Here is a 27,550-nt window from a genome sequence, read left to right as displayed (position 1 = left end):
TTTGAATAGAAAACTAAAATATTTCCATAATGCTTAATCTTAAACCCTTCATTGTACTAGATGGAAATATAAATATTTTTACTTTTATACTGCTTGAAATACGTGCTTGTAGATTGCTCCCTATAAGTAAAATTGAATTTGTTCTTTGTACCATATCATAACACTATCCATATATCAGATCATGCTACATACAAATAGAAGATAGTCTTACATTTTCCCTATTAGAATTTTTTTAATTCACTATTTGTGGGCAAAGCATTGCAAACATTAAGGCTGTGTCTACACTAGCACGATCTGGCGCAAAAGTGGCCTCTCTTGCGCAAAAACTTGCTACCTGTCTGCACTGGCCACATGTTCTTGCGCAAGTAAACTGACGTTCTAATGTATAAAATCAGGGCTTCTTGTGCAATAACTCTGGCGCTCCTGCTCAGGAATAAGCCCTCTTGTGCAAGAGCTCTTCCAGAAGAGGCCAGTGTAGACAGGCAACATGAATTTCTTTCAAAAGAAAGCCCTCTGATTAAAATGGCCATCAGAGCTTTCTTGCGCAAGAGAGCATCTACACTGGCATGGATGCTCTTGCGCAAAAGCACATACCAGTGTAGATGCTCTCTTCTGGAAGAGCTTTTGCAGAAGAACTCTTCCGCAAAAGAGTTTTTGCGTGAGAACGCACCAGTGTAGACGTAGCCAGCAGCATTCAACATAAGGAACTCTTCTCTCCAAATCTCTCAGTTGCAGGCCCCACGCTATATCTCAAGAAGTTTCAGATTCTTCTTGTATTACACGGGTTAAATTTCTTCCAAATATAACGTAAAAGTTATGTTGGGTGACTTCTGATGATAAATGGCCATATTTTATTCCCTCCTACTGTGTGATGAATACAGCTTGTTTTTTTTTTAATGTGAATTGGTGACTGCTTTTGGACCCACTTAGATGATTCAGTTTTCTTGGTATCAAATAGAAAAGGAACACAGTTTACAGGAAGCAAGCTATAGTAAGTGAAGATTTAATGTCCTGGCCTCTATAGTACTACAAGTAAAACATGCCACATAAGTCAGAGGAACATTGCAAAAGTCATTTGCGGGCAAAATAATGCTTCAGTTAGAGAAGTATCCCATCTGTAAAAGTAGCCCATGCCCAGTGTTTCAGCTAAGACACTAACACATCATAATGCACTTAATTGTGTAATGGGGAAAGAGAAATTTCTTCTGATTACTAGTAGCAATAAGCTTATTTTTTTGAAGCGCCTGAATGCTATGATTCGTAACTTTGACTTAGCTAAACTAACAGCAAATACTGTTCCTGTTCAAGTTGAGAGGATAGGCATCTAAGGGTTTATTTGTACTGCAGCACAAATTCACACTCAAGCCTAACCCCCCTTTCATCTACACACAAATTATACTAATCAGGGCTTAGAACCTAGGTTGCAGGACCCTATGGGGTGGAGGTTATGAGCCTAGAGTCAAGACAGGGCCCAAAATTCAAGGTCTGTGCCTTACAATGTAGACACACACCACTGGAGATATGCTGTAGAAGTCGATCAAAAGTACAGGCAGTCCCCGGGTTACGTACAAGATAGGGACTGTAGGTTTGTTCTTAAGTTGAATCTGTATGTAAGTCGGAACTGGCGTCCAGATTCAACTTAAGAACCCCAGGCATCCCCAAGTCAGCTGCTGCTGAAACTGATCAGCGGCTGATTCCAGGAAGCCCGGGGCAGGGGCTTCCTGTAGTCAGCCACTGGTCAGTTTCAGCAGCGGCTGACTTGAGGACGCCTGGGGCAGAGCAGCTGGGGTGCTGCTGGGTTGGTCCAGTAGCGCCGCCGCTCCTCGGCGCTACTGGACCAACCCAGCAGCACCCAAGCTGCTCTGCCCCAGGCGTCCTGATTCAGCCGCTGCTGAAACTGACCAGCAGTGGCTGAATCAGGACGCCTGGGGCAGAGCAGCTGGGGTGCTGCCCGGTTGGTCCAGTAGCGCCCAGAGCGGCGCTACGGGACCAACTGGCAGCGCCCCAGCTGCTGTACCACAGGTGTCCAGAGCAAAGCCACGGAGCACGGGGGCAGCGGGACAGCCTAGACGCGCCGTGGGGGACGGGGGAGCAAAGCGATGGAACACGCGGGCAGCGGACAGCCCAGACGCGTCTGGGCTGTCCGCTGCCCGCGTGCTCCGCGGTTTTGCTCTGCTTTGCCCCCCCGTACCCCTGGTCTGCAGACCAGGGGGACGGGAGGGGGGGGCAAAGCAGAGCAAAGCAGAGCCAAGCCGCGGAGCGCGGGGTCAGCTGACAGCCCAGACGCATCTGGGCTGTCAGCTGGCCGCTGCTCCGCGGCTTGGCTCTGCTTTGCCCCCCCCCCCGTCCCCCTGGTTTGCAGACCAGGGGGACGGGGGGGGGAACGGGGGGGGCCAAAGCAGAGCCAAGCCGCGGAGCGCACGGTCAGCTGACAGCCCTGCTCCGCGGCTTGGCTCTGCTTTGCTCTGCTTTGCCCCCACTTCCCCCCGTCCCCCTGGTCTGCAAAGCAGAGCCAAGCCGCGGAGCACGTGGGCAGCGGACAGCCGAGGGGACGGGGGGGGGGGCAAAGCAGAGCCAAGCTGCGGAGCGCGCGGTCAGCTGACAGCCCTGTCCACTGCCCGCGTGTTCCGCCGCTTTGCTTCCTCTCCCTGGTCTGCTGGAGACCAGGGAGAGGAAGGGCCCCATTCGTAACTGTGGATCCGACGTAAGTTGGATCCGCATAACTCGGGGACTGCCTGTATTTCAGAATCCTCTGGGCTTTCGTTGTCCTCTGGCTAGTCAAGTTTTCCATATAGCACCACGAACAAAGGCTGGAGCTGCTACACTTTGGAAGGACTCTAGGAAGTCTGGGAGATGGTTTGTCTAGATATACCCTTAAGGTAAGTCTAGTCTACAAGCCTCTTTTGAAAAAGAGCATCTAGACAACAAAAAGATTTTTTTTGAAAAAGCGGCTTGCTTTTTTGAAATAGAGTCTAGACACTCTCTTTTGAAAAAGCCCTGTTTTCATGCAATAGCGCCTTTTTTGGAAAGTCATCTTTTGAAAAAAAGGCGCTATTCCTCACAAATGAGGTTTACCAAAGTCAACAAAACCGCCATGTTCTTTTGAATTACTGTCGACAGAATGTGGCGGTAGTTTAGAGACAGGTGAAGTTTTTTTTAAAAAACCCTGTAGTCTAGACACACCCTAAGTGACTTTGGATCATCAATCCTTTTGACTTTCAATGGGACTGGTGTCCTTGAAATAATTTAGTTGCTTTTGAAAATTCCACTTGTAAATATCTAACCCATATTTTAAATGTGTGAAGTTATGTACTTTGGAAATATTCTGGTGTCTGTCCAACTGCATTAGCCCACTCTAAAGCAGATGACAAACTTTTTTTCAGCACTGCTTCTGCCTTGCTGAAGGTTTTTGTTTGTATTGTCCAGGTATATTAGTGAGATTGTGACAATGAAAGCTGGTTTTTCCAGCTAAGCTGAGTTTTAGCAGAAATTATCCTCCCTAACAGTACTGCTTTTGGGTTCCTTGTTAATTATTTGTGTTAGTCTAAGTTTCCAATTCTTAGATTAGCAGTTAAGCATCATTGCTACTTAGTATGTTACCTTCTTGTAGAGTTTCTTGTCCTGTGAGACTTCTGCTGCTAGCTTTTTAATAATCATTGTAATCTCCCATGTGAAATGGATATTCAGCTCATCACTAATGACTGTTCCTGGTTTTAGGACTCCCGATTTCACTTCATTAGCAATGAACTGAGTTTTACATTTTATAGCATTTATGCTGTACCTTTCTAAACCTGCAGCCTTTTTTAAAAAGCTTTGCTTAAGAAACTGGAGTACTGTTGCCTTGTGTGACTTACACAATATAAAATGGTGCTCCCTGCAATGAATGTATGGACTATTCTGTTTATTAATACTCTTATTGGTCTTTCAAGCTCATCAGGAGCACCTCAGCTCTGCTCCTGCAAAGTATTTAAGTAGATGTTCCACTTCAAAGTGAAGTTTGGGTGCTTATGCAATCATCCAAACCTTCTGATGTCTATCTTGTCCCTCCCACTTCTCTGTTCCAGTCTCTTCCCCTTCTCCTTTCTGGCAAATCAGATCCTTCTCTTTAAAGCCACCTTACTCCTCTTCTTCTCATTCCCAAACCTCACTCTTTAACAGATTCTCATTTACCTGCTGTTTTCCTGATAACCCTGTTCTCATCTTGGTTGGTATCACACAGAAAAGATCTCTCCATTTTTCTTGATCTCTGTTTCACTGTGGCTCGCTCCACTAGTAAAATCTTATGTGCAAGAGAGAATCCCCACCACAGTAATCCCAAAATGGAGTGGAGCTTGTCCATGGGATGCCTCAGGTCACTATAACACTTTGTGAGAAATTCCAGGTGTCACTCAACCTTCCAGAGGCTACCAGTCCCTAGTGGAGTTCAGTAAGATTGGATGGTCTATCTGGCGACAAAAAGAGTATATGTGTCTGTGTGTGAAGGAGGAGAAACTCATTCAGAATTTTAAAAAGTTTAAATTGGTGTTGAGATTTGAGCTCATTCTTATTTATTTCTCAAAATTAACTGTTATACACACTGCTGCTGGGTATGGTGTACTATACCATCTAGTGGCACCGAGACCATTTACAGAGAGAACTGTCTATAGCCTTAGCTGAGAGCCAGTTGTATTTCATCTCCTATGGTAGAGGCTTATGCACTAAGCTCCAGAAGTCTCTTGTTTGGTTCTGCCTGTACGTGTTACATAATCACCCATCGAAAATATAGAATTGCTTTCTTCTCAAGTATTCAAATGCGAAGAGATGGTTTATGAAGTTCTTCTTCAGCCTTACTGTTAGACCATTGCAAGCATGCTTTGGTTTTCAAATTTGTAGTCAAGCAAGTCAAATATACATCACTGATTTTTAACTAACACAAGCATATCACAGCTGCTGCCTCTGTGTTTAAAATTCAAACCTTTGAGTATATGAAATAAATTCATGACAATTTATCACAAAACTGTTGGCAAATGCCATATTGTTGATCAACTATAACACGTACTTTGTATGTAGAGTCTTAGCTGTTGACCAATAAACATTCTATTTTCATTCTTTAGAGATTAACAATATTTCTTGTGTGGTCAGGTTCTTTCCAGTTCCATACACTGGTTCTTTTGAAGGATGTGTTTTCCTACGTTCAACTTTTTTAGAATCACACTCTCACAAGCCTTCTTTCTGAAAACAAAATACAATTTTAAAAAAAGAGCATGTCAGGGCTTGTGCCAGTTAAATCCAAGCTCTCAGGGGATTTGTTTTTCTTTTGGCGTCAGATTTGATGTTCAAATCAAGCAGTGTTTTGGGGCTGTGGATGAATGTCTATAGAACTCTTAATGAGGCTAATCCCGCAGCAGCACATTCCAAGCAGTTAATGGGTGCAAGTTCATTGCTTACTTTAACATCTCTTCGGTCAGAATGGAGTGAATGCCTTGCGTAGTGGTAGTCATGAATGTGTTATTAGCAGAATGACCAGCAGCAGTGAAATGTGGACACCACAACATACTTTGGGACTGCCTTAAACATCACCCAAATTTCATGCTCAGGTAAACATTATATATGTACATCAGCCTTTAATCTGGGTTTTTAACTTTTTTATAAGAGAGCAATATTGAGTCCAGGGAACTAAACTATGAGAAAACTTATGTCCATGGATAAAATATCAGATAATTTATTAGTTGAACTCATTGTATTAATTTGCGTTTTGCTATTTAGTACCAAGAGATCATGTCTGTGTTAGAATGAGAAACAAAGACAAAGTGTAGTATCATTTTCTACTGTATTAACTCATATTTTACATCATAATTCATGTATAGACTGATCATATCTGACTTGTGTAACAAAATTTTAAAAAGTTCAGTTCCTCTGGTCACTTATCTCTGCCTTTGATTCTATAGTGAAGACTGTTACAAACAGTTTTATTATATCTTTCGTTTCTGAGAATGAATGAATATAGATAGTACACTATTTTTCATTGCAAATTTTCTGTCTCAGGAAGCTCTTGGTTCAGTGCAATACAGTTGGATGCTTTCTTTTGGGAATGAAAAGAAACAGCGAATTACAAAGATAAAACATATTTGTTATTGTGCAGGCAAGGTAATAGATCTTTTAAGAGCAAAGAACTGGAAACCTTTACTGGACTGAAAACTACATTTTATTTTAATTTGCTTTTTTAACAGTTTTCTATACACTTGCCTGTTAATTAAACTTTTTTGAAATATGTGCTTCCCCACTTATTTTAAAAAGTATTGTTCTGTGAAGTCTCTTTTGTCAAGTATTTTCTATTTGATTTTGTTATTGTTTAGATAAATTCAGTCCTGAGCTATCTTTAAAGAAGAAATCTTAAACTATCTTTAAAGGTATATTTCAATTAGTGAATTCTCCAGAGTCTGCTGTAAATTGTTTTTGTGGATGTCCATAAAACATCAGAAGTGTATCTAAAAGGCAACATTCTAGGTAACCCTGCCATGTTGCTGAAGCAGAACTTCACTGGAAGTGTTTTATATCCCAGGAAATTATTTAGGAAGTCATTCAGAAATGTAACATTGAACAACTAACGTTATGCTTTCTAGAAAGATGATAGATGTGCCAGGCACTTACTTGAATGTTAAAATAAACAAGTAAATAAACTTAGCATAGCAGATGTTTCCTTATTTCAAGAAACATTACCATGTATAACAAAGAAGCAATTCATCAATCCATTTCTGCTTATATTGACAACCCGTTCCTAAGGCAGTAGTACAAAGTGATACCTGAATAAGCGTGGCATTGGAATTGTAAAATTTTAGTCAAACAAAACAATCGCCTGCCCCAGCATTTTGAAGTTCCTCTCTTCATTGTCCCAAGCTATATGTGGTTGGGATTTCAGTGGCTACAAATATGCACTGTAGGTAAATATTCAATTAAAGTTTTAGAAAAAATTCACTTTAAAACTCATTAAAAACTTAGTTGGCTAATAAGGAAATGGCTCATTGCATCTGAAAAGCTAATTAAATTACTAAGCTGAAAATTGGACAATTTAATATTGACTAATAGGATATCACGACGTGCAAAAATATTGTTCTTACACATTTTAAATACTTATTTTGATAGTGTTTCAGAGCAGTCCAAGTATTCACCAGAATTTCAGAACAAAGAAGGCAAATAAAGTCTGTTTTGAAAATTAGATACTTTTCTTGACTTCCAGGGTTTTTGATACTCTTTCTCTGTATGTTTAATATTTGCCACTGTGTCCCAGGGTTCCATGTCATAGCAGCCCTCATTCCATTCAGGAGGAAATGAGTGTCTGCCATGGCTCCATGGAGAGTTCTTAAAAGCCTGTCTGAGGCCTGGCTGGTATCACTTGGGTTGACTCCTTCCATAATGTAAAATCCTGACTTTTTAATAAAAGTGTAATCTGGTACATTCACTTCAAAATACAAAATTTACTCTTGGTATTTTTAACACCATCAGGTAAATAAAGTTAATAATTAAGACACAAGAATCAGTTCTTCTGAAAAATACAAAGAACAGTTTTTATTTAAATTCAATGCCAAGTAATAGATTTAGCTATGAATTTAGCTGAGATTTTATAGCATTGCAGAGATGTAACATTGTTTTTAAAGTCTGCACATGTGAAAATTCAAATAGCCTGAGGATTTTCTCTGATGAAACAATTTTTTTGCATGAATCCAAGAAACGTGAGCCTTGGAGATTAAAAATAAGTTGCCGTTTTCTGTGTTGCAAAACAATTGACAGTAAATGGAATGTCAAGCAGTGATGATTCCTCTCCTTCTATGTGTCATGTTTCATTTCCTAAAGGCAATTTTTTTCACTTATATAGTCATTATCCCATTGCTTAAATTTGTGTGAAATTCACTTCCATGTTGCTTAAACTTCATTCTCTTCATATACTAAGTTTCTTAATTCATTGCTCCATCACCTGTATGTGATTACTATTAACAATACCCCTGTTTTTGTTGTGTAACTTTATAAGCTTTACCTGTTTGTGCTGAATACTTAAGATTTTCCTTCAATCAAATGAAAACTAAAATGGAAATAATTAAGTTCTATCTTTAGAAGTCTGTTGTGTAATTTGTCAGGACTCTCACTGACTTGACCCATTAAGAACTACCTAGAGAATTAAAAGTTCAGAAACTCTGAAGATAGTTTCCTTCTCTTTTGTTAAAAAAACAAACACTCTCATATCTCTGCATTCTTATCTGGAAATAAGATCATACTGAAGGAAAATCTTTTGCATTACCATTGTGGCTAGAGGCTCAAATAGTATGAAATGGCATAGCTTCATCTAATTGATGGAGCTACATCAATTTGCACCAGATAAAGGGAAAAACTTTCTTCCAGGGCACTATAAGTGACATTATGTTAAGCTGTTGAACCACAGTTTTTATGAAATGTTGCAGTGGATCAATAGTAGATGACCATTAATTTATACTGTAGGATTTGTTCTGATTTCTAAACATTTTACTATACTTCAAACTGAGCCACATTAGTTAAAAGATAATTTAAAGTAAAAGATAATTTAAAATTGTTTATAAATTGAAAATAAGCTTTTTTCCTAGAACAGACAATTTGGATCAATCATCGTATTTAATTTGTTCTGCTTTAATTGCTTTTATGTGCCTATAGACACAGGTATCAAATTTATTTGGCCAATAAACATGAAAACATTATAAATATAAATGTTTACCCTATATATCACATTTGCATGATCAATATTTAAAGATTCTCTCCGTATTTAAGTTATTTCTTCATTTATACTTGAAATTCTATTTAATGAATAAATAAAGCTTATGGGATCTTTCCCCCTCTCTTTTTCAGGCTCAGAAATCATGGATAGAGCGAGCATTTTACAAGAGAGAATGTGTTCACATCATACCCAGCACCAAAGACCCCCATAGGTAATTGCAATGCTATATACTGCCTATTATTTTGCTACATTTTGTTAAATTACTACATAATTACAAGAAAATGATTGTGTAGATGATAATTTTTCCAAATTCTGAGTATGTTGGACAAAGATTGGATTGTTTTAGAACCCTCAGAAGGATGGATTTCTATGACATTTGGCACCAATACTTCATACACTCCAGTAGGTGTCAATTGAAATACAAAGCCTGAACTTATATCAGTGTTTCATTTCAAACTCATTCATCTGCTTGGTGATTGTATTTGAGTCCCTTGAATATTTATAGGCTATATTAGAGACATGCTAGTATTGTAAGAGACTGATAGATACATGTATGACTAAAATAGGTTGCTGTCTATGTGAAAATTTTTTTTAGCTTAATATGATCTTTACAAATGTTTAGCGTGTATTACAGAAAAAAGTCTTTGCCTTATTTTTTATATTTAGGACAAAGTGCTTTTTATTTAGTTTTAAATAATAACAGGACATGACATAAATGCGAATTAAGAGTCCAGAAAGTCATAGCTATATTGTAACAGTCTCTTCCATTGATATTTCAATGCATTTGCTACAAGACGGGACTTCTGACAACGCTATAAAGTTGCTTCATCCTGAAAATGACTTTCTAAGACCTCTGCAATGCATACAATGAGTTTCTTTAAATATAATGTGTTCCATTGTTAGTCCAAAAAACACACATAATTTTTGCTTACTACCGTAGGTGTTGCTGTGGGCGTCTAATAGGTCAACATGTTGGATTGACTCCAAGTATTTCCATTATTCAGAATGAGAAAAATGAGAGCAGACTGGCTCGAAATGACAGCCAGCCAGAGAAGTGGTCCATCAGCAAGCACACTCAACTCAGCCCAACTGATGCCTTTGGGACAATTGAGTTTCAAGGAGGGGGTCACTCCAATAAAGCCATGGTAATCCAAACTCTTTCTTAAAATACTAAATAATGCTAATAACCCCCAAAAGGCATTCACAGACTAATGAACAAATATCTTCTCCTTTCTGAATTCATTTAACAGTTTTACTTGCTTGAAACCATTTTTTCTTTTTTTAGGTTTCATGGGTCATGGAAGGAAAAAGGTAATTGGGCTATAATATAAAATCAACGGCAAAAACTGCAGTTCTACAAGAAAGGGGCTATTGGATACGATAGAGGCACTATCATTGAGTGATTTGAGTGAGGGACAGGATGTCTGGGCTACCTCTACATTCCTGACATTTACTGAGGCTACGTCTACGTTGCAGCATTATTCAGGATACCAGAGAGATCCCCAAACATCTATCCCGTGTCTTAACAGCAGCACCGTTATTTTGAAATATAATGGGCTTGCTATTCCAATGTCCCTGTAAACCTCATTCCATGACAAATAAGGGATGTTTCAGAATAATGGGTTGTTTTGAAATTTGGAACTGTGTAGACAGTGCGAAATTACAAAATAAGCTATTTTGAAATTGACTCAAAATAAGCTACATTATTTGCACAGCTCAAATTGTGTAGCTTATTTCAAGCTCTTGGTGCAGTGTAAATGCACCCCGAGTGACCAAAAGCAAGTCAGTTACTATTTCAGGAAAAGGTATATACTATGTGGTTTCCTTCAATTCACATTTATGGTTCTATGGATATTTTTCATGGAGTTGTGTGTACACCCTCCGACAGTGTCTATTCTTCCAGTGCAAACCCAGCTTTTCAGGTATGAGAGTAAATGTTTGAATTTCTAGTTCCTTTTGTCCACCTTTCTAGCATTCCCTAGAGTTGTACTGTTACTTCTTCCTTCTCTAAATTCTTGCTTCCTCCTCCTTGTTCCTCTCTTTGATAGCCATCCCCCATACTTTGACTAATCCATAACATTATTAGAATCCTGGTAAATCATAACCTGTCATGTTTTGGTAAGGTTGAAATGTACTTTATTTCTCTTTCATTTTGGACAATATGCCTGTCAGAGTCAGTAAATCAACATAGGGAAGGATTTCAGAAAAGTTGAGAATTTGAAAGTCAATGGCAGTTAGTTGAAGCAAAATGCAGGACAATGTAGCACTTTAAAGACTAACAAGATGGTTTATTAGATGATGAGCTTTCGTGGGCCAGACCCACTTCCTCAGATCAAATAGTGGAAGAAAGTAGTCACAACCATATATACCAAAGGATACAATTAAAAAAATGAACAAATATGAAAAGGACAAATCACATTGCAGAACAGAAGGGGGATGCGGGGGGGGGGGGGGGAGGAGGAGGAAGGAAGGTAAGTGTCTGTGAATTGATGATATTAAAGGTAGGGAGAGTGGGATGTTTGTGAGTTAATGGTATTACAGGTGATAATTGGGGAAACTGTCTTGGTAATGGGTGAGATAGTTCAAATTCTTGTTAAGTCCTTGTTGGCAAGTGTCGAATTTTAACATGAATGACAGTTCAGAGGATTCCCTTTCAAGTGCAGATGTAAAAGGTGTAGTTAGGTGCTTAACAGGTGTAGTTAGGTGTAAAAGGTGTAGTTAGATGTAAAAGGTGCAGTTAGGTGCTTAACAGCCATTTGTGCCTTTGAAAATCTCCACTTGTATCTGTTCCTGAGGTAGTAATTCTGGGTTCTGATACTTCACAGTGTCACTCATGATGAGTAGATAGAGAAATAGCTAGAAAATTACACTGTTTCCCTGAGGGTCTAACAAAACCTTAATGCTCGTTCAGTGGAACCTGAAAATTGAGAGAGGAAATCAGCTCACTATTCACTGTAATAGAAAAGAGTGTACAAATATGTCTATTTCAGTATAAAATAAAATAGAATTTGTCTAAAAGGAATAAATCAAGCTACTCATTTCACAGTGCTATATATTGTATTCAGTAGAAGCAGTATGCTTCTTACCAATGCAATTGAAGTACAGTGCTCTAAAATATGGCAAGGAGCAAAAAACTGTACTCACCAGCTGGTATCATGCTCATTGTAAGAACTTCTGCCACATTTGTACAAGTAGTACATAATAAGTGTGATGGTAACACTGTTCTTGGTTTTCTTTTAAGAGTTTTTTTCTTAGGGTAGATGTAATGAATCACCTTCTGAGAATCTGTCAATGTTATTGTACCCATGCATGTCCTAGAATATTAGCGAGACCAGATGAGTGAGGTAGTATCTGTTGATGGACCAACTTCTGTTGATGCATGAGAACAGCTTATTCAGATCTATAGAAGTGCTGTGTGTAAGCTCAAAAGCTTATCTCTTTCACCAACAAGAAACTGGTTCAGTAACTTAGGCACCTGTGTCCTAAGAATTTGAGAGACATGGTATAAGAAATCAGCAAAACCAGCGAAACCTATGTAGTAATATTCTTTTCCTTATTTAATTGATACTGTGTATTTGCCTACAGCAATAAAGTACCCTGTAAGCTAGTGTTTCTTAAACTGTGTTCTGCGGCACTGGTGTGCCGCAGAGAGCAGAATTCAAAATGGCCACCCTTAAAGGGGCAAGTGACTTTTTTTGGCTCAATAACAAAAACTTGTTTGGTGTTCCTTGGTCTTAAAACGTTTACGAAACACTGCTGTAAGCTGTATGCATGTATGGCTACTCAGAAGAGCTGATTAGAAGAGCGCCCACAGCGAGATTGTTGTTTCTACTGGTGGTGCACTTTTGCATGTGCCTCAGTGCACATAAAAAACTTATTCTGCACATGGATGGAAAAAAATCCACACATGGATGGAAATGATTAAAAGGAATATTTACGGCAGCATTGACTAATTCAGAATATCTACTTTCTATCCACATCTCCAGCATATGTAAGATGCTGCTGCATTAATAACATTTGAAGTAGTTTTCCACTGGCTATGGTGGAATTATATTTATAATTCTCTCTGCCATTTATCCTTTTAATGCTTGAATGGAATTATTTGGATAAATTAACTCTCTTATGACAGTATATTTTTTGAGATAAGATGAGTGATGGTTGAGAAGTTAAAAAAGGGGTATTTCCTCATTTCTTCTGGCATTTGAGTGACCAGTTAGTACCACATACACATTTCTAGATCAAAAATTAGTCAGTATTTTCTTTACTTTAATGAAATGGTTAATCCTGCTAATACTTAGGAAAAAAATTTTGAACTCAATATTTAACTTAAGGAAACCCTTTAGAGTTTTATATTTAACTTCTAAGTGCCGCCCCTCTCCACCCCCGCCGCCCGCAATCAAAATAAAACACCCAGGCATAAACAAAAAAGAAAGGACTCTTGCTATTAATTATTTTATTATAATTAAGGACCCAGACACACACACACAATTTCCCCCCAAAGTCCCTTACTGTCTAGCTGTAACAGACACAGAAGACAAGATATATTGGAAAACCCAGAGGAGGAAATAAGTAGGATTTTGTTGTAATAAAGTTAAGTGGTAATATAAACCTGCATTAATAAATCAAAACTGTGAATTTGCAGGACAGAGCTCATTAGGGTATCGTTAGTCTGTCTCCATGTATTAATCTCTCCTCTATTTGTTGGGATCAATCTTCTTTTTTATCAAATTATTTGAACTGTTTTATTACCAAAGACCTCTTAAATATAGACCTTGTCTCACCCAAAAACTGGTAGCATGAGTTAATAAAGCACTTTGTGTTTCTCCAAAAATGTTTGGGGTATTATTTCATGAGGACTACCACTGTATCACATACCTATTGTACACTGCTCACTCAGTGTTCTCCTGAAAAAGACCTCCATCCCACAAAAGGCTGGGAAGGAGGCTAAGCAGTGCTAACTTCCATCCTCTTTTGAAAGAGGTCATGTGCTATCAGAAGAAGGGAGACAGGAATGTTAAAACAAAAGACGGGACTATGCAGCACTTTAAAGACTAACAAGATGGTTTATTAGGTGATGAGCTTTTATGGGCCAGAGCCAAGACTTTGTCAGTTATAGATCACCTAGATTGAGGGGGATACCACCCAACAGATTTGTTAGCTGGATTTGAGAGATACAATACCACGCTTTAAGGCAACTGTTTGAAAAAATTGAGACTGGATTTAGGTGGACTCCTAGTGAATTATAAAACAGTACATGGTATGCCATCAAGTTTTATATCAACACCAACCCCAAGAATAAATGTATGCAAATGTAGTTTGACAGTCCTTTTTTATTTGAGGGAAGAATATATAAAATAAGAAAAATGAATTGACTGACTAAACATATTTTGGGGATCTGGTCCCTGGTAAACCAGATGTAAACAATCATTCATTGCTGCAGCATGCACTGAATTTAATGGACTTAACTAAATTGTTGTCTTGAATTTTTTCTCACACATATAATTCTGGAAACTCTTTCATTAATTGGGACATCTGACTCCTAAAAAGATTTCTAATGAACTCTGCTTTGCTGAACTAATGTTGCTTTGGTCATGGTTATACAAGGTTGGATGGAGATGATGGCTTCTTGAAAGGTTTCCAGTGAATTAAACACATTAGTTATATCTTTAATAACTTCCTGCTAATCCAGAGTGTTCAAATGATATTTTTAAAATGCTTATTGAGTAGTTAGCATATTTTGCAACTGCAGAAGACAACGTTTATTACTGTGGAATGGGCTCAGTGTCCTTAACATTGTTTTTCATGTTGCAATCCATTTGAAATAATAAGGTTACTAGAGAATAAAATACACAAAAGGGCTAGATCCAAAGCCCCCTGAAATCAGTGAGAATTCTTACATTGAGTTTTATGAAATTTTAATCGGCTCTAAAATAGCAAAACAATATTAACTAATAAAGCTCCAATCCTGCTTATGTTAGCTAATGAGTTTTTGCTCTTATAATGGGAGCCCGATCAGACCTTTTGCTGTAGGCACAAACAGCAAAAGATTCAGAGATTCAGTTTAGTTTAGAAAAGTATCTGAAGCTTGAGACACTTATTTGAAATGGCCATCTCCTTATGCAGTAGTCACTAGTGAGAAAATGTGGAAGGAAGTGCCAGATTGCATTGTAGAAGGCAAAGTATTAGGCAATATGTTGATCTAGGGAGAATTCAGAAGCACTAAAGTGTTGTATCTTGTCAACAGCAGAATGGGTCTGTACAGTGAGTTTGTAGGTTTCTTCCTCAAATTATCATTATCAGTAATAAGCCAGACACGATGCATATTGCAGTTTATAATATGTATTCAAATAGAGGTATTGTGATTGGAGTACTGTATGGCTCATGTATGAAAAATTTTACCAATAGCTACTACTGTAGCTCAATTCTAACCTAGGTTGGGCTATTTTGCCGCCATCTGGGTTTTTATTGATCAGTGAAAAATGAAATCAAGCCTCTGGTTAATCCCTTGAAAAGAAAATTAATCTTCATCGTGACAGCTATTAAGTGATATTCTTCCTGGCAAACTCAGTAATCAAGCCATGGATTAAATGGACATGGAAATTTGAACTAATCTTTCAGCCGGTGAGGCAAAGTGTATTAACAAATTGCTGTGGTTGAAATTGTACTTCTGTTTCCTATCTTGGTACCTGTTTTGTTGATGCATAGTAGATGTAAGTCTTTGATACTGATCATCTGGCTTCTGTCACCACATTTTTGTTTATAAAAATATAATCACTTCTGAAACTTGTAGTAGGGAAGCTGCCCACTTTGGAGGGGTTGAAAACAGTCCAGAGGGAGCCCAGGCAGATCCTAGCCAAGAGGAAAGGGCTTCTAGAGACAACCAATAAGGAAAGGACTTGTTGAGGCAGCCCAGATATAAGGGGCTGTTCAGCAGAGGAAATCAGGTGAGTCTCTCTCTTCACCAGTAAGGGAGCAGAACTGGTTGCCTGGGGAGGTACCTTAGATAGAACTGTACTGGGCAGGGTAGCGAGGTAGAGGAAGACCTTGAATAAAGTGTTATGGGAAGTGGCCCAGGGAAAGCAAGCAGTGAAGGGGGAAGTGGAGGAGGGCAGTAGGGCATTGCTAGTAAAAAGTCTCTGGGTCGGGGAAGGCCTGGATCTCACCCACTTGCCAGAAGAGAAGAGACTGGGGTGAACCAGACTGCAGTTTGCTTCTGAGGTGAAGGGGGCTGGACTCGAGGCTGCAGTTTTTTACTGAGGCAAGTGGGAAGACCGAAGGACTGGGAGCTAGGGCACAGCCAGAGGGCGGTATCCTGAAGAGGGCACTGTTCTGGGAGTGACGTGAGTCCAGAGCTGAACTGAAGGAGAGAGAATGGTGTGACAATGGGAGAGACCTCATTAGAAGGAGGGTGAAGAGCTAATCGCCAGGCAACCAGCAGGAGATGTAGTGGTAGTGATTGTGTGCCCTGTTAGAGCTGAAAAGCAGCTATCAGATAGAGACACTTGAGGGAGCCTGATGGAGCTGAGAAGTGGTTCCGCTCAAGTTCATAGTTAACTTTAAAAATGTTTCCGAGCAAGCCGTGGTGAAAGAAGCCAGTAATGGCTGCAGTATTCTAAATGGAAAAGGCCAAATGTTCCACTAGAAAACTGAGAGAGATAAATTATTAATATGATCAAAAATGCTTTCAAAACCATTTATTCATAATTTACTGGGTGCTTTGGCAGCAATGACAAAAGAATTATCTCATACACATTTAATTACATCTGAAATGATGACAAAATAATTATCCCAGGCACACCAAACTGAAAATGTTCTCCCACGAGAACTAGAATGAATAAGATAATCACAAAATTGAAGTCTGCGCATTTCTTCTATGGAAAAGAGAATCCAGCATTTTAGCTGCTTTGTCCTTTCTCAGAGGAGTTTCTAAGATTTAAATGTCCTTTGCATAGCTGGTTCTTATAGCTGAAAAAGCCCACTTAGATTTGTGTTTACTCAAATTTTGCCTTAAAATGAAAAATGAAATTTTATAATGTGGATAGTCCTTTTTTCTCTAATAGATGAGAAAAAATGGTCATTTGAAGTTAGTAATAGAAAATTTTCAGACAAATGAGGAAATATTTCCTCAATAACTTGTAGTCTTATGGATTTGTTACTGCTGGAAACCATAGAAGTGGCTGAATAAGGAGTTAATATTTTTACCAGTTGGTAGTTATGAAAGCTAAACTGGGGTTAATGAAATCACATGTTTTATTGAATAAACTTCAGAAGGAAAGCTTCTGTCCTCCGGTCACCCTTTTACAACATGGTTAATGTTCACCATAATCAATTTTTGCTTTCATTTTAAACATTAGGTTTCTGTCATGAGTAGAGGCAGAGTACAGGACTTGATCTGAACGTGAATGGCACATGGGATGGTCCTGTGATCCCTTGTATTAAATCTATATGAACATCGTCAGTTAAAATGCACATATTCTCATGGGCAATGAAACACATGGGCTGTCATCACTAGCAAAGCAGGAACATAATACTCAGGCCAAAAGAAAATTTTCATTAGGGTTGCCAGATGGTTTCAACAAAAATACCGGACACACTTGACATAACATCACAATCTACATTACATCTTATTTAGAAAATACCAGACATTTATATTTTCTCATTTATATTTTCTAAATTTGTTTCCCGAATAGAAAGCTCAAATACTGGACTGTCCAGTTCAAAACTGGACACCTGGCAACCCTAATCTTCATTCCTTCAACTATATAGACAGTTCAGCCTTTTGAGATGTTGAGCATTCTCAATAATAGTTAAAGTATGTGGCTACTGACCCCTGCCATCGATTAGTGGTATAACCTTTTGTAACCCTTGTCTTGTGACAGGGTACAAGAAATAAACACCAGTGTCTTACCAACATTCCCGTGTCACAACTCTGTTATGCCTCAATTTTGATTGAAGTCTATTATAGTCAGCACACTCGAATGCCTAGCAGAGCTTACCTTTCAATTTCAACAATCTAGCCCTGTGCCCCTTAATAGTAAAAAGACTTAGCTGTCAGCTCTGTTAGGAGCAATATTATTATAGCAATGAGAATTAATATTTTTGAATTCTGGCATGTTTTTCAATTTGTCTAAGTTCTATTCTGTTAGCTTTCTCATGATCATTTGTGCAAATGGGATTCTGTTCACAGGAATATTGAGAGTGGCTATTCACGTGAAGATCCATATTTACACGAAACCATATATATTAGTATTCATGCCAGAAATGCTCACTCCAACCACTCAGGAAGCAGAAACAAATTTACTGCAGCTGACCAATCACAGACCACCAATAAGAAATAGACATAGTAAAAGTGAACAAAATTTAATGAAATATATTAGCATAGCATGTTTGTTTGAAATTTAGTAGTAAATGTACTAAAACCAGATACACCTATCTGTGCTGAAGGTTATGCTAAGAAATATATAAGTGAGAAATATATTAGTGGAACACTCCAGAATAAATGTGTGCTCTCTAGTTCAACTAGAAGAGTTATTGGTTTGATGCAGGGTGAAATTCTATGGTCTGTCTTATGCAAAAGTTTAGTGTGCATGAACCTAATGGTGCCTTCTGGCTTTAAAATGTATAGTCACTGGGTAGTAAGTTATTCTTTATTGATCCTTACAAATAAAACAAGTTCAAAGGGCAACCTTAATTCAGCATTTTCCTAACTTCTGAGTGCTCGACTTTGTAACCCATTTTTGTATACAATATTTATTTAATTTAATATGTAAATTAAATGCAGATGTGCTCACTGTTATTATTTTCTTGATGTTTTCTATGTGTTCATCTAAAATAAAAAGTGTTCTAAATGGAGCTATGATGCCAACAGCCTCTGTGATCTTGGGCAAATCACTTAACCCCTCTGCCTTGATTTTGTCATCCAGAAGTTAATGATAATATTTATCTATTAGAATCTGACAAGGGTGTTGACAGGGGTGATTAATTATTGGGAAGAGCTTTAAAAAGGACCACATTCTGTGAAATTGCTACCTATAATTATATCACGGTCTGTAGTTTCATAAATTCCTTTCTAATCCATCAAAGTTGCAATTCATTTTTTTTTTTTTTTTTTTTTTTGTGGCAAAAGTTGTATGTTTTTAAAAATATTTTCTTGCGGTCAAGAGTCATAACCAACCTTTTTCTTTATCAATGCCCTTAATTCTGCAGTATGTACGTGTGTCTTTTGACACAAAGCCTGATCTTCTTCTCCATCTGATGACTAAAGAGTGGCAACTTGAGCTTCCCAAGCTTCTCATCTCTGTGCATGGAGGCCTTCAGAATTTTGAACTTCAGCCAAAACTCAAGCAAGTCTTTGGAAAAGGCCTCATCAAAGCGGCCATGACAACTGGAGCATGGATATTCACTGGAGGAGTAAACACAGGTAAGAAGCAACTTTTAAAATAAAAGCTTTGTGGCATCAAGCATAATTTTAACATTGTGGTTAAGAATCAGTCCAGTTGAAAGAGGCTGAACCATTTCATGTAATCTTTTTTTACTATGCATTAACAAGAAAATACCAGAATAATATGTGTTATGCAGCTCTTGAAGAATAAAATATTCACTAAAGCATGGAACAGACTGTGAAGTCAAAAAGTAGAACCTGCTGTGTCACAAACTAAAGTGTTCTGTCCGAGGGAATTTCATGAGACTCACATCAGTGGGCCAGTGATAGAAATGTAGCCGTGTTAGTCTGGTGTAGCTAAAACAAAATACAGGACTATGTAGCACTTTAAAGACTAACAAGATGGTTTATTAGATGATGAGCTTTCGTGGGCCAGACCCACTTCCTCAGATCAAATAGTGGAAGAAAATAGTGGGCCAGGTACCTTTGGGGAATAGAGTGATCTACAGCTAGTGGCCTGAAAGGATAGTTCATAGGTGTTACAAAAAAGAAACTTTTCATTTAATTAAAGGAAAATGTTTGCCTCAAATAAAATAAGGAGCCAGCTTTTATCTTTTACTTATAAAAACAACTCAGATGCAATGGAATAGAGTTTCTATTTTGTGTGCCTGAAAAAAACCTTTAATCTGAATCAGTCTTTTTTTCTTCTTCTTCTTTCTAGATTAGGAATCTCAGGGTGCATCTACACAGTACCCTAAACTCAAAACAAGATACGCAATTTGCACAACAAAAATTGCATATCTTTTTTCAGCTGTATTTCAAAATACCTTATTTTGAAATTTGGCACATCTACACAGTGCCAAATTTTGATATAATACACTATTTCAAGACATCCCTTAACCCTCATGAAATGAGGGTTACAGGGATGCCAGAAGAGTGCGCTTGTTGTTTTGAAAAATATTTCAAAATAATAGGCATGTTTAAAAAACTCAGGGTACCTATTTTGGGATACCTCTAGTATCCCAAAATAGCCCCGCTGTCTAGACATACCCCAAGTGGGTTTTTTTCCCCTAATTGTCTTTGGAGAAACAGAAATAGCATATTTCAATTTTTATTCAAAGTTGAACACGTCTGGATTTTAGAGCTCTGTCAGGGAAGTAATTTGTTACCTGTCCACATGAGTTTCACTGTCATGGAGAGACTGGAATAGGGGTTGGGAGAGAGAGCCAGTGAGGAGAGGCACACCATTCTACATATGATGAATGATATTCCAACTTTAAGTTGCAGTACACACATGTAAATTGTTCTGACACGTTGTTTGTGTCTGAGTCAACACAGCTACCCTACGTCAATTTTTCAACATTATTTAATCCTTTCAGTGCCTATGGATGGTTGCATATTCATTCTAACATATGGACAATATGGGCTGATACAAAGCTCATTGGAGTAAATGGGGCTCTTCATATTGCTTTAAGTAGTTTGGATAAGGTATAACATATTTTGGAGCTCAGTTCAATTAGATGGTTTTTTGTTTGTTTGTTTGTAATGTTTGTTTGTATTGAATTAGAGATGTTTGGAGTAATTGTTCAGTTTTCTTTGTTTTTTGGCTGTGAGAGAATTTTGTCTTCAACTCAGCTTCAAAAAGACTGTTAGATAAACCATTGCAATGTATTATCCTAAAACCAATCCTGCTCATTTGCACGTACAACTATAAAATCAAATTCACGATTGTAGTTAACTGTAGACTTAAATTGGATGTCAATTGTACATATAAATTGGGTATCTGTTTTTTTTGTAAACCATAGTTTTGGATAAAAATTCTTTCCTGCATTTCCATTCTGAGTATATTAACAAGCCTTGTGACTGTTTATACAATCAAAGAACACTATAACTGGAAGGGACCTCAATAGGTCATGAAGTCCAGTCTCCTGCCCTCACAGCAGGACCAAGTACCAAATCAATCCCTGACAAAATGTCTTTCCAACCTGGTTTTAAATATCTCCAGTGATGGAGATTCCACAGCTTCCCTTGGCAATTTATTTGTGTTTAACCAAACTGACAGGAAGTTTTTCTCAATGTCCAACCTAAAACTCTATTGCTGGAGTTTAAGCCCATTGCTTCTTGTCCTATCATCAGAGGTCAAGAAGAACAATTTTTCTGCCTCCTCCTTGTAACAACTTTTTAGATGCTTGAAAACTGCTATCATGTCCCCTCTCTTCTCTTTTTCTAAACTAAACAAACCCAATTCTTTCCATCTTCCCTCATAGGTCATGTTTTTTAGACCTTTAATCATTTTTTTTGTTTGTCTCTGGACTTTCTCCAATTTCTCCACATCCTTCTTGAAATGTGATGCCCATAACTGGACATAGTACTCCAACTGAGGCCTTCTCAGCACAGAGTAGAGCGGAAGAATCACTTCTTTTGCTCACAACACTCCTGCTAATGCATCACAGAATCATGTTTGCTTTTTTTGCAACAGTCTCACATTGTTGACTCATATTTAGCATGTGGTCCACTGTGACCCCTAAAACCCTTTCTGCAGTACTCCTTCTGTTATGGCTGTTAACATGAAGTGTATATCTACATAAGCTTCTGTGGCTCCCAATGTACCCATAATATGGTGGTATTCATATGCCATTCCATGCAATATGATAACTAATGCAGTAGTTACAGTTAGAGAGATAGTTTTAAGTTAATAAAAGTCATGATAGAAACCACCCTGAAATGTTGCCCTCAGAATATTTGTATTCATGACATAGCATAGGTAGCATATGCTTCACACCTCTCTCATCTATAAACAAATTGCTTTCTATATTCATCTGGTACCAGAAGCTGTATTCACAAGAAAACAATCGCTTTGGCAGACAGAGAAGACCTGCTCTGCACCATCAGGATGTTCACAGCTGCATGGGGTTGAGATGTGGGCATTTTGCCCTCATCTGCCAGACAATGTGGTGGCAGCCTGGGAGATTAAAAGATTAGGTGTCAGGGTTTGGTTTTTTTTAATGTTGATTTAAATGGATATAAGAGGGCAGTAGCTCTGGAGAAACTTGAGGTTATCATCTGACTGTTGAAATGCCGCTCATGTCACTCAAGGATTCATGAAACCAGAGGAGGGAAACAGTAAATAAAGCTGGTTTCTAAAAAAAATCAATCTAAGAATGTAATTCGGGGCCAGTCATCCTCTCAGTGAGTGCAAGTAGATTTTATGCAAAGTTGTCAGCAAAGGAGAGCAAGTGACATTAAATTCCTCCGTGCTATTGTGCTACTTAGCAGCAGTCAGGTGATAAAAATAGCTCTTCATACAAGCTGTGTCAAAACTATTATGAAAGTGAACTTACAAAGCAGAACAGAAAGCATGGGTCCAAGGGTAACTGCCTAGTTTGGCATATGGTCTTGTATATGTGCATTGTGCAGGAATTAGCACAGGAATGTAATTAAAGTAGCCAGAAATTGCTTTAAAGGACACAGACAGTGCAGATAGTAATTTCAGAGTATGGCAAGCCATGGGGCAGTCCTTTGTGTGTGCACTTGTCTTTACTTTCTTGTGATCCCTGCTGTTTTTCCCCTTGCTATGATAAACTATCTCAAGTGATTAGGCTTGTAGTCGATAGGAGGGCACCACTGCAGTCTACAGCTATGTGTAATGATGTTTTCACAACATTTCCATGAATATTTCCATCACCTTACTTGTGAATTACATGTCTGCAAGGCTTCACAAGTTTGAGGTGACAATTATTACATATTTTCTTCACCTTTTCTGTGTATTTCTGTGTACTGCAGGCATGTGGGTTCAGCTGAGAAAGAGAACAAAGTTATGATGGTCAATGTCTTTGTTTTCATTCGTTGTGCAACACTGTTGAATAAAGTTATATGCAAAATACACTTAGCTAGCAAGACCCTGTATGCATCAATCTAAATCACTTTATTGTGGTCCCAGATCTGCACGTGTAAGTGTGTGCTTAAAATTAAGTATTTCTCTAAGTGCTTTGCTGAATAGGGATGGGATTATTCACATGTTTAAAGTAATGCATATGATTAAGTGATTTGCTGATTCCAAAACAAAGTGACCAAAATGCTGTGCTTTGAATTTTTTATTATGTACCTGTGTCGTCTTTTTCAGGAGTCATTCGGCATGTTGGAGATGCATTAAAGGATCATGCCTCAAAATCCAGAGGGAAAATCTGTACCATTGGTATAGCCCCCTGGGGAATTGTAGAGAATCAAGAGGACCTGATTGGCAAAGATGTGAGTCCTAGGGGATATGTGTCCTCTACTACATATCAGTATATTCTGGGGTATTTTCCAATGCTTCTCAGGTACAAGCAATGCTTGTAGTGAAGCTTGTCATTGAAATGCTAACATACATTTTCATGTTCTTAAATGTATACGTTATGGGAGCATATCAAGATTAGAACAGGAAATCCCTCTTGTGGATTACGTAAGGCTCATGAAATAAGGCGTTGCAGCATGGGTGATGGTAATCAGAGGCAGGGAAAACTGCCTCCCCTGGCCTCACTCATGCTCCATTGGAGTCCCACAACCTGTTGTGGTGCCAGAGGCTGGGGATGTAATGCCAGTCCTCCGAGTGCTAGGACCACTCTGACTGTCCAGTGATGTAGCTAGCAGCTCAGCTGCGGAGGGGCCTTACTGGTCAGTGGTGCAGGTGGCTGGGGCAGGCTACAACTGTACTGGCCACTAAGACTCCAGGATTGCAGGAGACTGGTGGTGCCACCCTGGCACAGGGAAAAGACAAGTTCCAGCAGACACATGAGCGGTGGGTGCTCAGGGTCCAGCAGCAGCCACTGGGGACTGATGGGTGTGGAAGGGGTGAGGCTGTGGGGGATTGCCTCCCCTAAGCATGGGGTCACCCATTTCCCATGCACTCCAGTTACTTCTAGTATCTTTATTCCTTTTAAAAATAAAATACAAAGAATTTCCATTGAAAATCTAGTTTAAAAGCATGTTCAAGTTGCGCAGTAAATCATTAAATGTCAGAGGATGACAAAGCGTACGTTTCATGCACAACTTGAAATCTGCCCTCCTTTGCAAATCTATTGTGTTGAGGTCTTTAATTCCATACTATACCCTAGCTACTATATTATATTTAATTATTCCACAGACCTGGAAGGCACATATTATGTGAATTCATTATTCATAAGCCAGGGCTCCACAAGCCAAGGCTCACATATCTTATAAAAGACAAATAACATTTACCGTGCGTCTTTCTTCATGTCATCCTTTTTATCGGTCCACATGCTTGAGAATTGTAGTCTGGCATAGCTAATTTAAACTGTTTAGCAATTTTGCAAGGATACCATAGTCTCAGTGTCAGATGGTATTTTTTTGGCTGAAGGTTGCCATCAGTTACAACCATGCAACCCCCACTGAAGTCAGTAGCATAGATGAGGTAATATCTTTTATCAGACCAACTTCTGTTGTTGGCATGTACAAGCTTTTGAGCTTCACAAGGCTAGAACATTTATGGCATTTGAAATGTATGTATAATAGACAAATTGTACTTTATCTAAATCCTTCATATTTTGATAGTTTAGATAAAATGAAACTAGACTGATCAATGAGGGAGTGCAAAATTAAACCACTTCTGTGTCTTCCCATCCTTAATATGTAATATCTTTATTTTATTCAATGGTTCAAGTTCATGGTTTTTTACGTTTTTTGAAGTGTATGTGCATCTCTCAGCCACAAACCCACAATGTAGTTCATTGTTTTGGAGAAAAATAATTAAAGGAAACAACGATTCAAGCAAGGAGGATGACCTATAATATACATAAAACATTATCATCTGTATATTTAAAAACAGAGTTCAATGTCATGAAACTTACAGAAAAGATTAATAGAAAACAGAAGAATAATGTACATCTTGGTCCATGATTTGGTAAAACAACTCATAATAAAGTAAAGGAAAAAAGTACAATGAAAAATTAATATCATAAATATAAATCCACAACAGATCCACCAACAGTAAAAGACTTGGATTTGATATCTGTTGTAGTTCTATGCTTTTGTGCATTATGTCTAGTTAGCTTAATATCACAACTGAAAAAAATGTCAAAACATCCCTTCGTTTGGGTGGAGCAGGAGATATTTTTACCACCACTGGAGATAGAAAATTTGCTTCCACATGTGATATTTTGATATTTACAAGGGTGATATTTACAATGGTGAGAATCTCTCTCACACATGTTCTCTCACATGTGCTCAACAGATATCAGGGGAAGAAAGGAGTCACAGTAGCAGTAAGAATGCAACCTAAGTGCTTTTAACGGGAAAGTCCAGTATTTAAGCCCTCTTGAAAGTGTTCCAACTTTTTTTTTTTTTAATTGGTGAATTGTCCAGTATTTTCAGCTCTGGCTGAATTCTAACTACATAGTGATAACTTCAAGCCTCTCTGAAGGTTTCAATTTCTCATTTTTTACTGATTTCTTGTCCTTTTGTTCTTTCAAATCCAAGTTTTCTGGGCAAGTTAAAACAAAGTATTATGAAAACAGAATACAACTTTTTCAGAGACTTCATCTTTATCACAGTTAAGTTGAAATGTCTACTCTTGAATTAACTTCTCTAGAGTTATCCTGGTTCAATTGAGTATGTGCACGCTGAGGAAAAAAAGCACTCAAATTTCACACACGGATTAAATTACTGCACGATGATTGTATCAGTGTCTCAGCTGTGTTACACTGAGATGTAGTTCTCTGATCTTTATTGTAATAAGAAGTATCACAGATATAATGAACTGTTTGTGCAGTCTCCTTATTCTCTCATTTCTTCTTTAGATTAATAGTATAGTTCACATCCTTGTAGATACAAATCTTCTGGCTTGACAGCAGACATGAAAACAGACTATTTCCTTCTAATCTCCATCTAAGCAGCACTATTGAAGCTGCACAATGCTATCCCCATAGCACCTTTTGAACTGCACCTCTTTAGCACTATAGGAACATTACTATCTGAAGATACTTAACAGTTGTAGAAATCCTTGCATCCTATTTTGCAAACTACAGGTTAATTTTTTTCCTCTTTATAATCTTGTAGTAGGTAGGCAATCTTCTCAGAATAACTTTCTTTGGTTACATGCCAGAAAGTTAGGGCAAAACAGTGGATAATAGTAACCAACTTTAAGGTTTCTTTGGCCCTAGGCAAATAATCCATGGTCACTTTACTAATATAAGAAAATTGAGCTGATTAGTCTATTTCAACAAAGCATTAATATTTATTACCATTTACTCCTTTGTAGAATAAATGCTTTATGACTGAGGGGGTAAAAAGGAAAAACATAAAAGAAACTATAGTCAAAATCAATCTCCTATTCCAGTACAGGGAGGAACTGCACAATATTGGCAAGCCACCTGGTCCTTTCAGTACTACTTATTCTCTCTCCCTAGCAAATGCCTTACTGAATACTGCTCTGTGTGATAGTTTATAACAATTACAGAGGTCTGTAGGTTTTCATTTGCTTTCAAAGGACCAGAAAATACTGTAAGTGCTGACATTTTAAGAGCATAAAGAGAGCCCTCTGGCCAGGGAATTTTAAAACCAGTGCTGCTATTTATACTTTACTTTTTCATCCTAAATCTTTTTCAATAACAAGAGAAAAGGGGACTTCAGTTCTTTCTCAAGACTTGTTTACATGGAGAAGCTATTGCAAAATAAACTAGGGGTGAATTTGAAGCACAGTAACTATTCCACACTGGCTCCCCATATGGAAGTTTTTTCTGCTGAGTGCCTTTTTGTGGATTCGCTTTATCCACTTCCAAAGTGGAAATTTAACTCCAAAAAGGCACTCTTAATATGGAATATGCACACCTACATTGGGAGCTAGTATGGAATAAGTATTGCCTAGCTATTTCCTCAGGTAGACAAGCCCTTAATTAATAGCAGATTCTCTTCCCTTGCCCCTTTAAATTAAGATTTCCCTGCTTCCATCTGATAGAGATAAGAACATGTACCCAAATCAGCAGGACAGTAAAAGACATAATTTGGGGGTGGGGAGTGTTAAATAGTAATACTAATCTAGAAGAAAATTGGTTTCATACCAAGTACAGTGCCATGATGTGCTGTATTAAATCACTCAGTCTTATCATAGGTATTCACAATGAGCCTATAGCTCATATATGTCAGAGCAACTTGGTTTGATCTTACAGAATTAACGTGATAGCTCATTGACAATTTACCAGAACTATGCTTTAGTCTGCAAAATAGTTTTGTCTTATTCATTAGGTGAATAAGTTATAGGAAATGTATGAACTCCCTACTAAATAGAACATTTTAATCCTACTGTACATTTCTACAATTTTTTGTTTTTGACATAATGTAAAATTTGTTGAGTGGGGTTTGGGGAGAGGGGCTGGTTAGGTCAATAAATTATTGCTGAAATGAGTATCAATTCATTTTATTTTCCTAAGATTTTTCTCTGCCTCTAACTCTCCACC

The 27,550-nt window shown here is 38.1% G+C and overlaps 1 protein-coding gene across 2 annotated transcripts in view; it reads left to right on the top strand.

Annotated features, from left to right (window-relative positions):
- TRPM3 (transient receptor potential cation channel subfamily M member 3) overlaps nt 1-27,550 on the top strand; it is a 599,368-nt gene that overhangs the window by 413,012 nt on the left and 158,806 nt on the right. For both annotated transcript variants that reach the window (XM_075931703.1, XM_075931702.1), the window contains exons 2-5: nt 8,851-8,930; nt 9,660-9,864; nt 18,926-19,139; nt 23,224-23,348. In XM_075931703.1, the coding sequence (XP_075787818.1) occupies nt 8,851-8,930; nt 9,660-9,864; nt 18,926-19,139; nt 23,224-23,348 (624 nt within the window). The remainder of the gene's footprint in view (nt 1-8,850; nt 8,931-9,659; nt 9,865-18,925; nt 19,140-23,223; nt 23,349-27,550) is intronic.

This window comes from Pelodiscus sinensis, chromosome 6, assembly GCF_049634645.1.
Source record: "Pelodiscus sinensis isolate JC-2024 chromosome 6, ASM4963464v1, whole genome shotgun sequence".
NCBI lineage: Eukaryota > Metazoa > Chordata > Testudines > Trionychidae > Pelodiscus > Pelodiscus sinensis.
The sequence above is the reverse complement of the archived record's forward strand: the minus strand, read 5'-3'. Positions and strand labels throughout refer to the sequence as shown.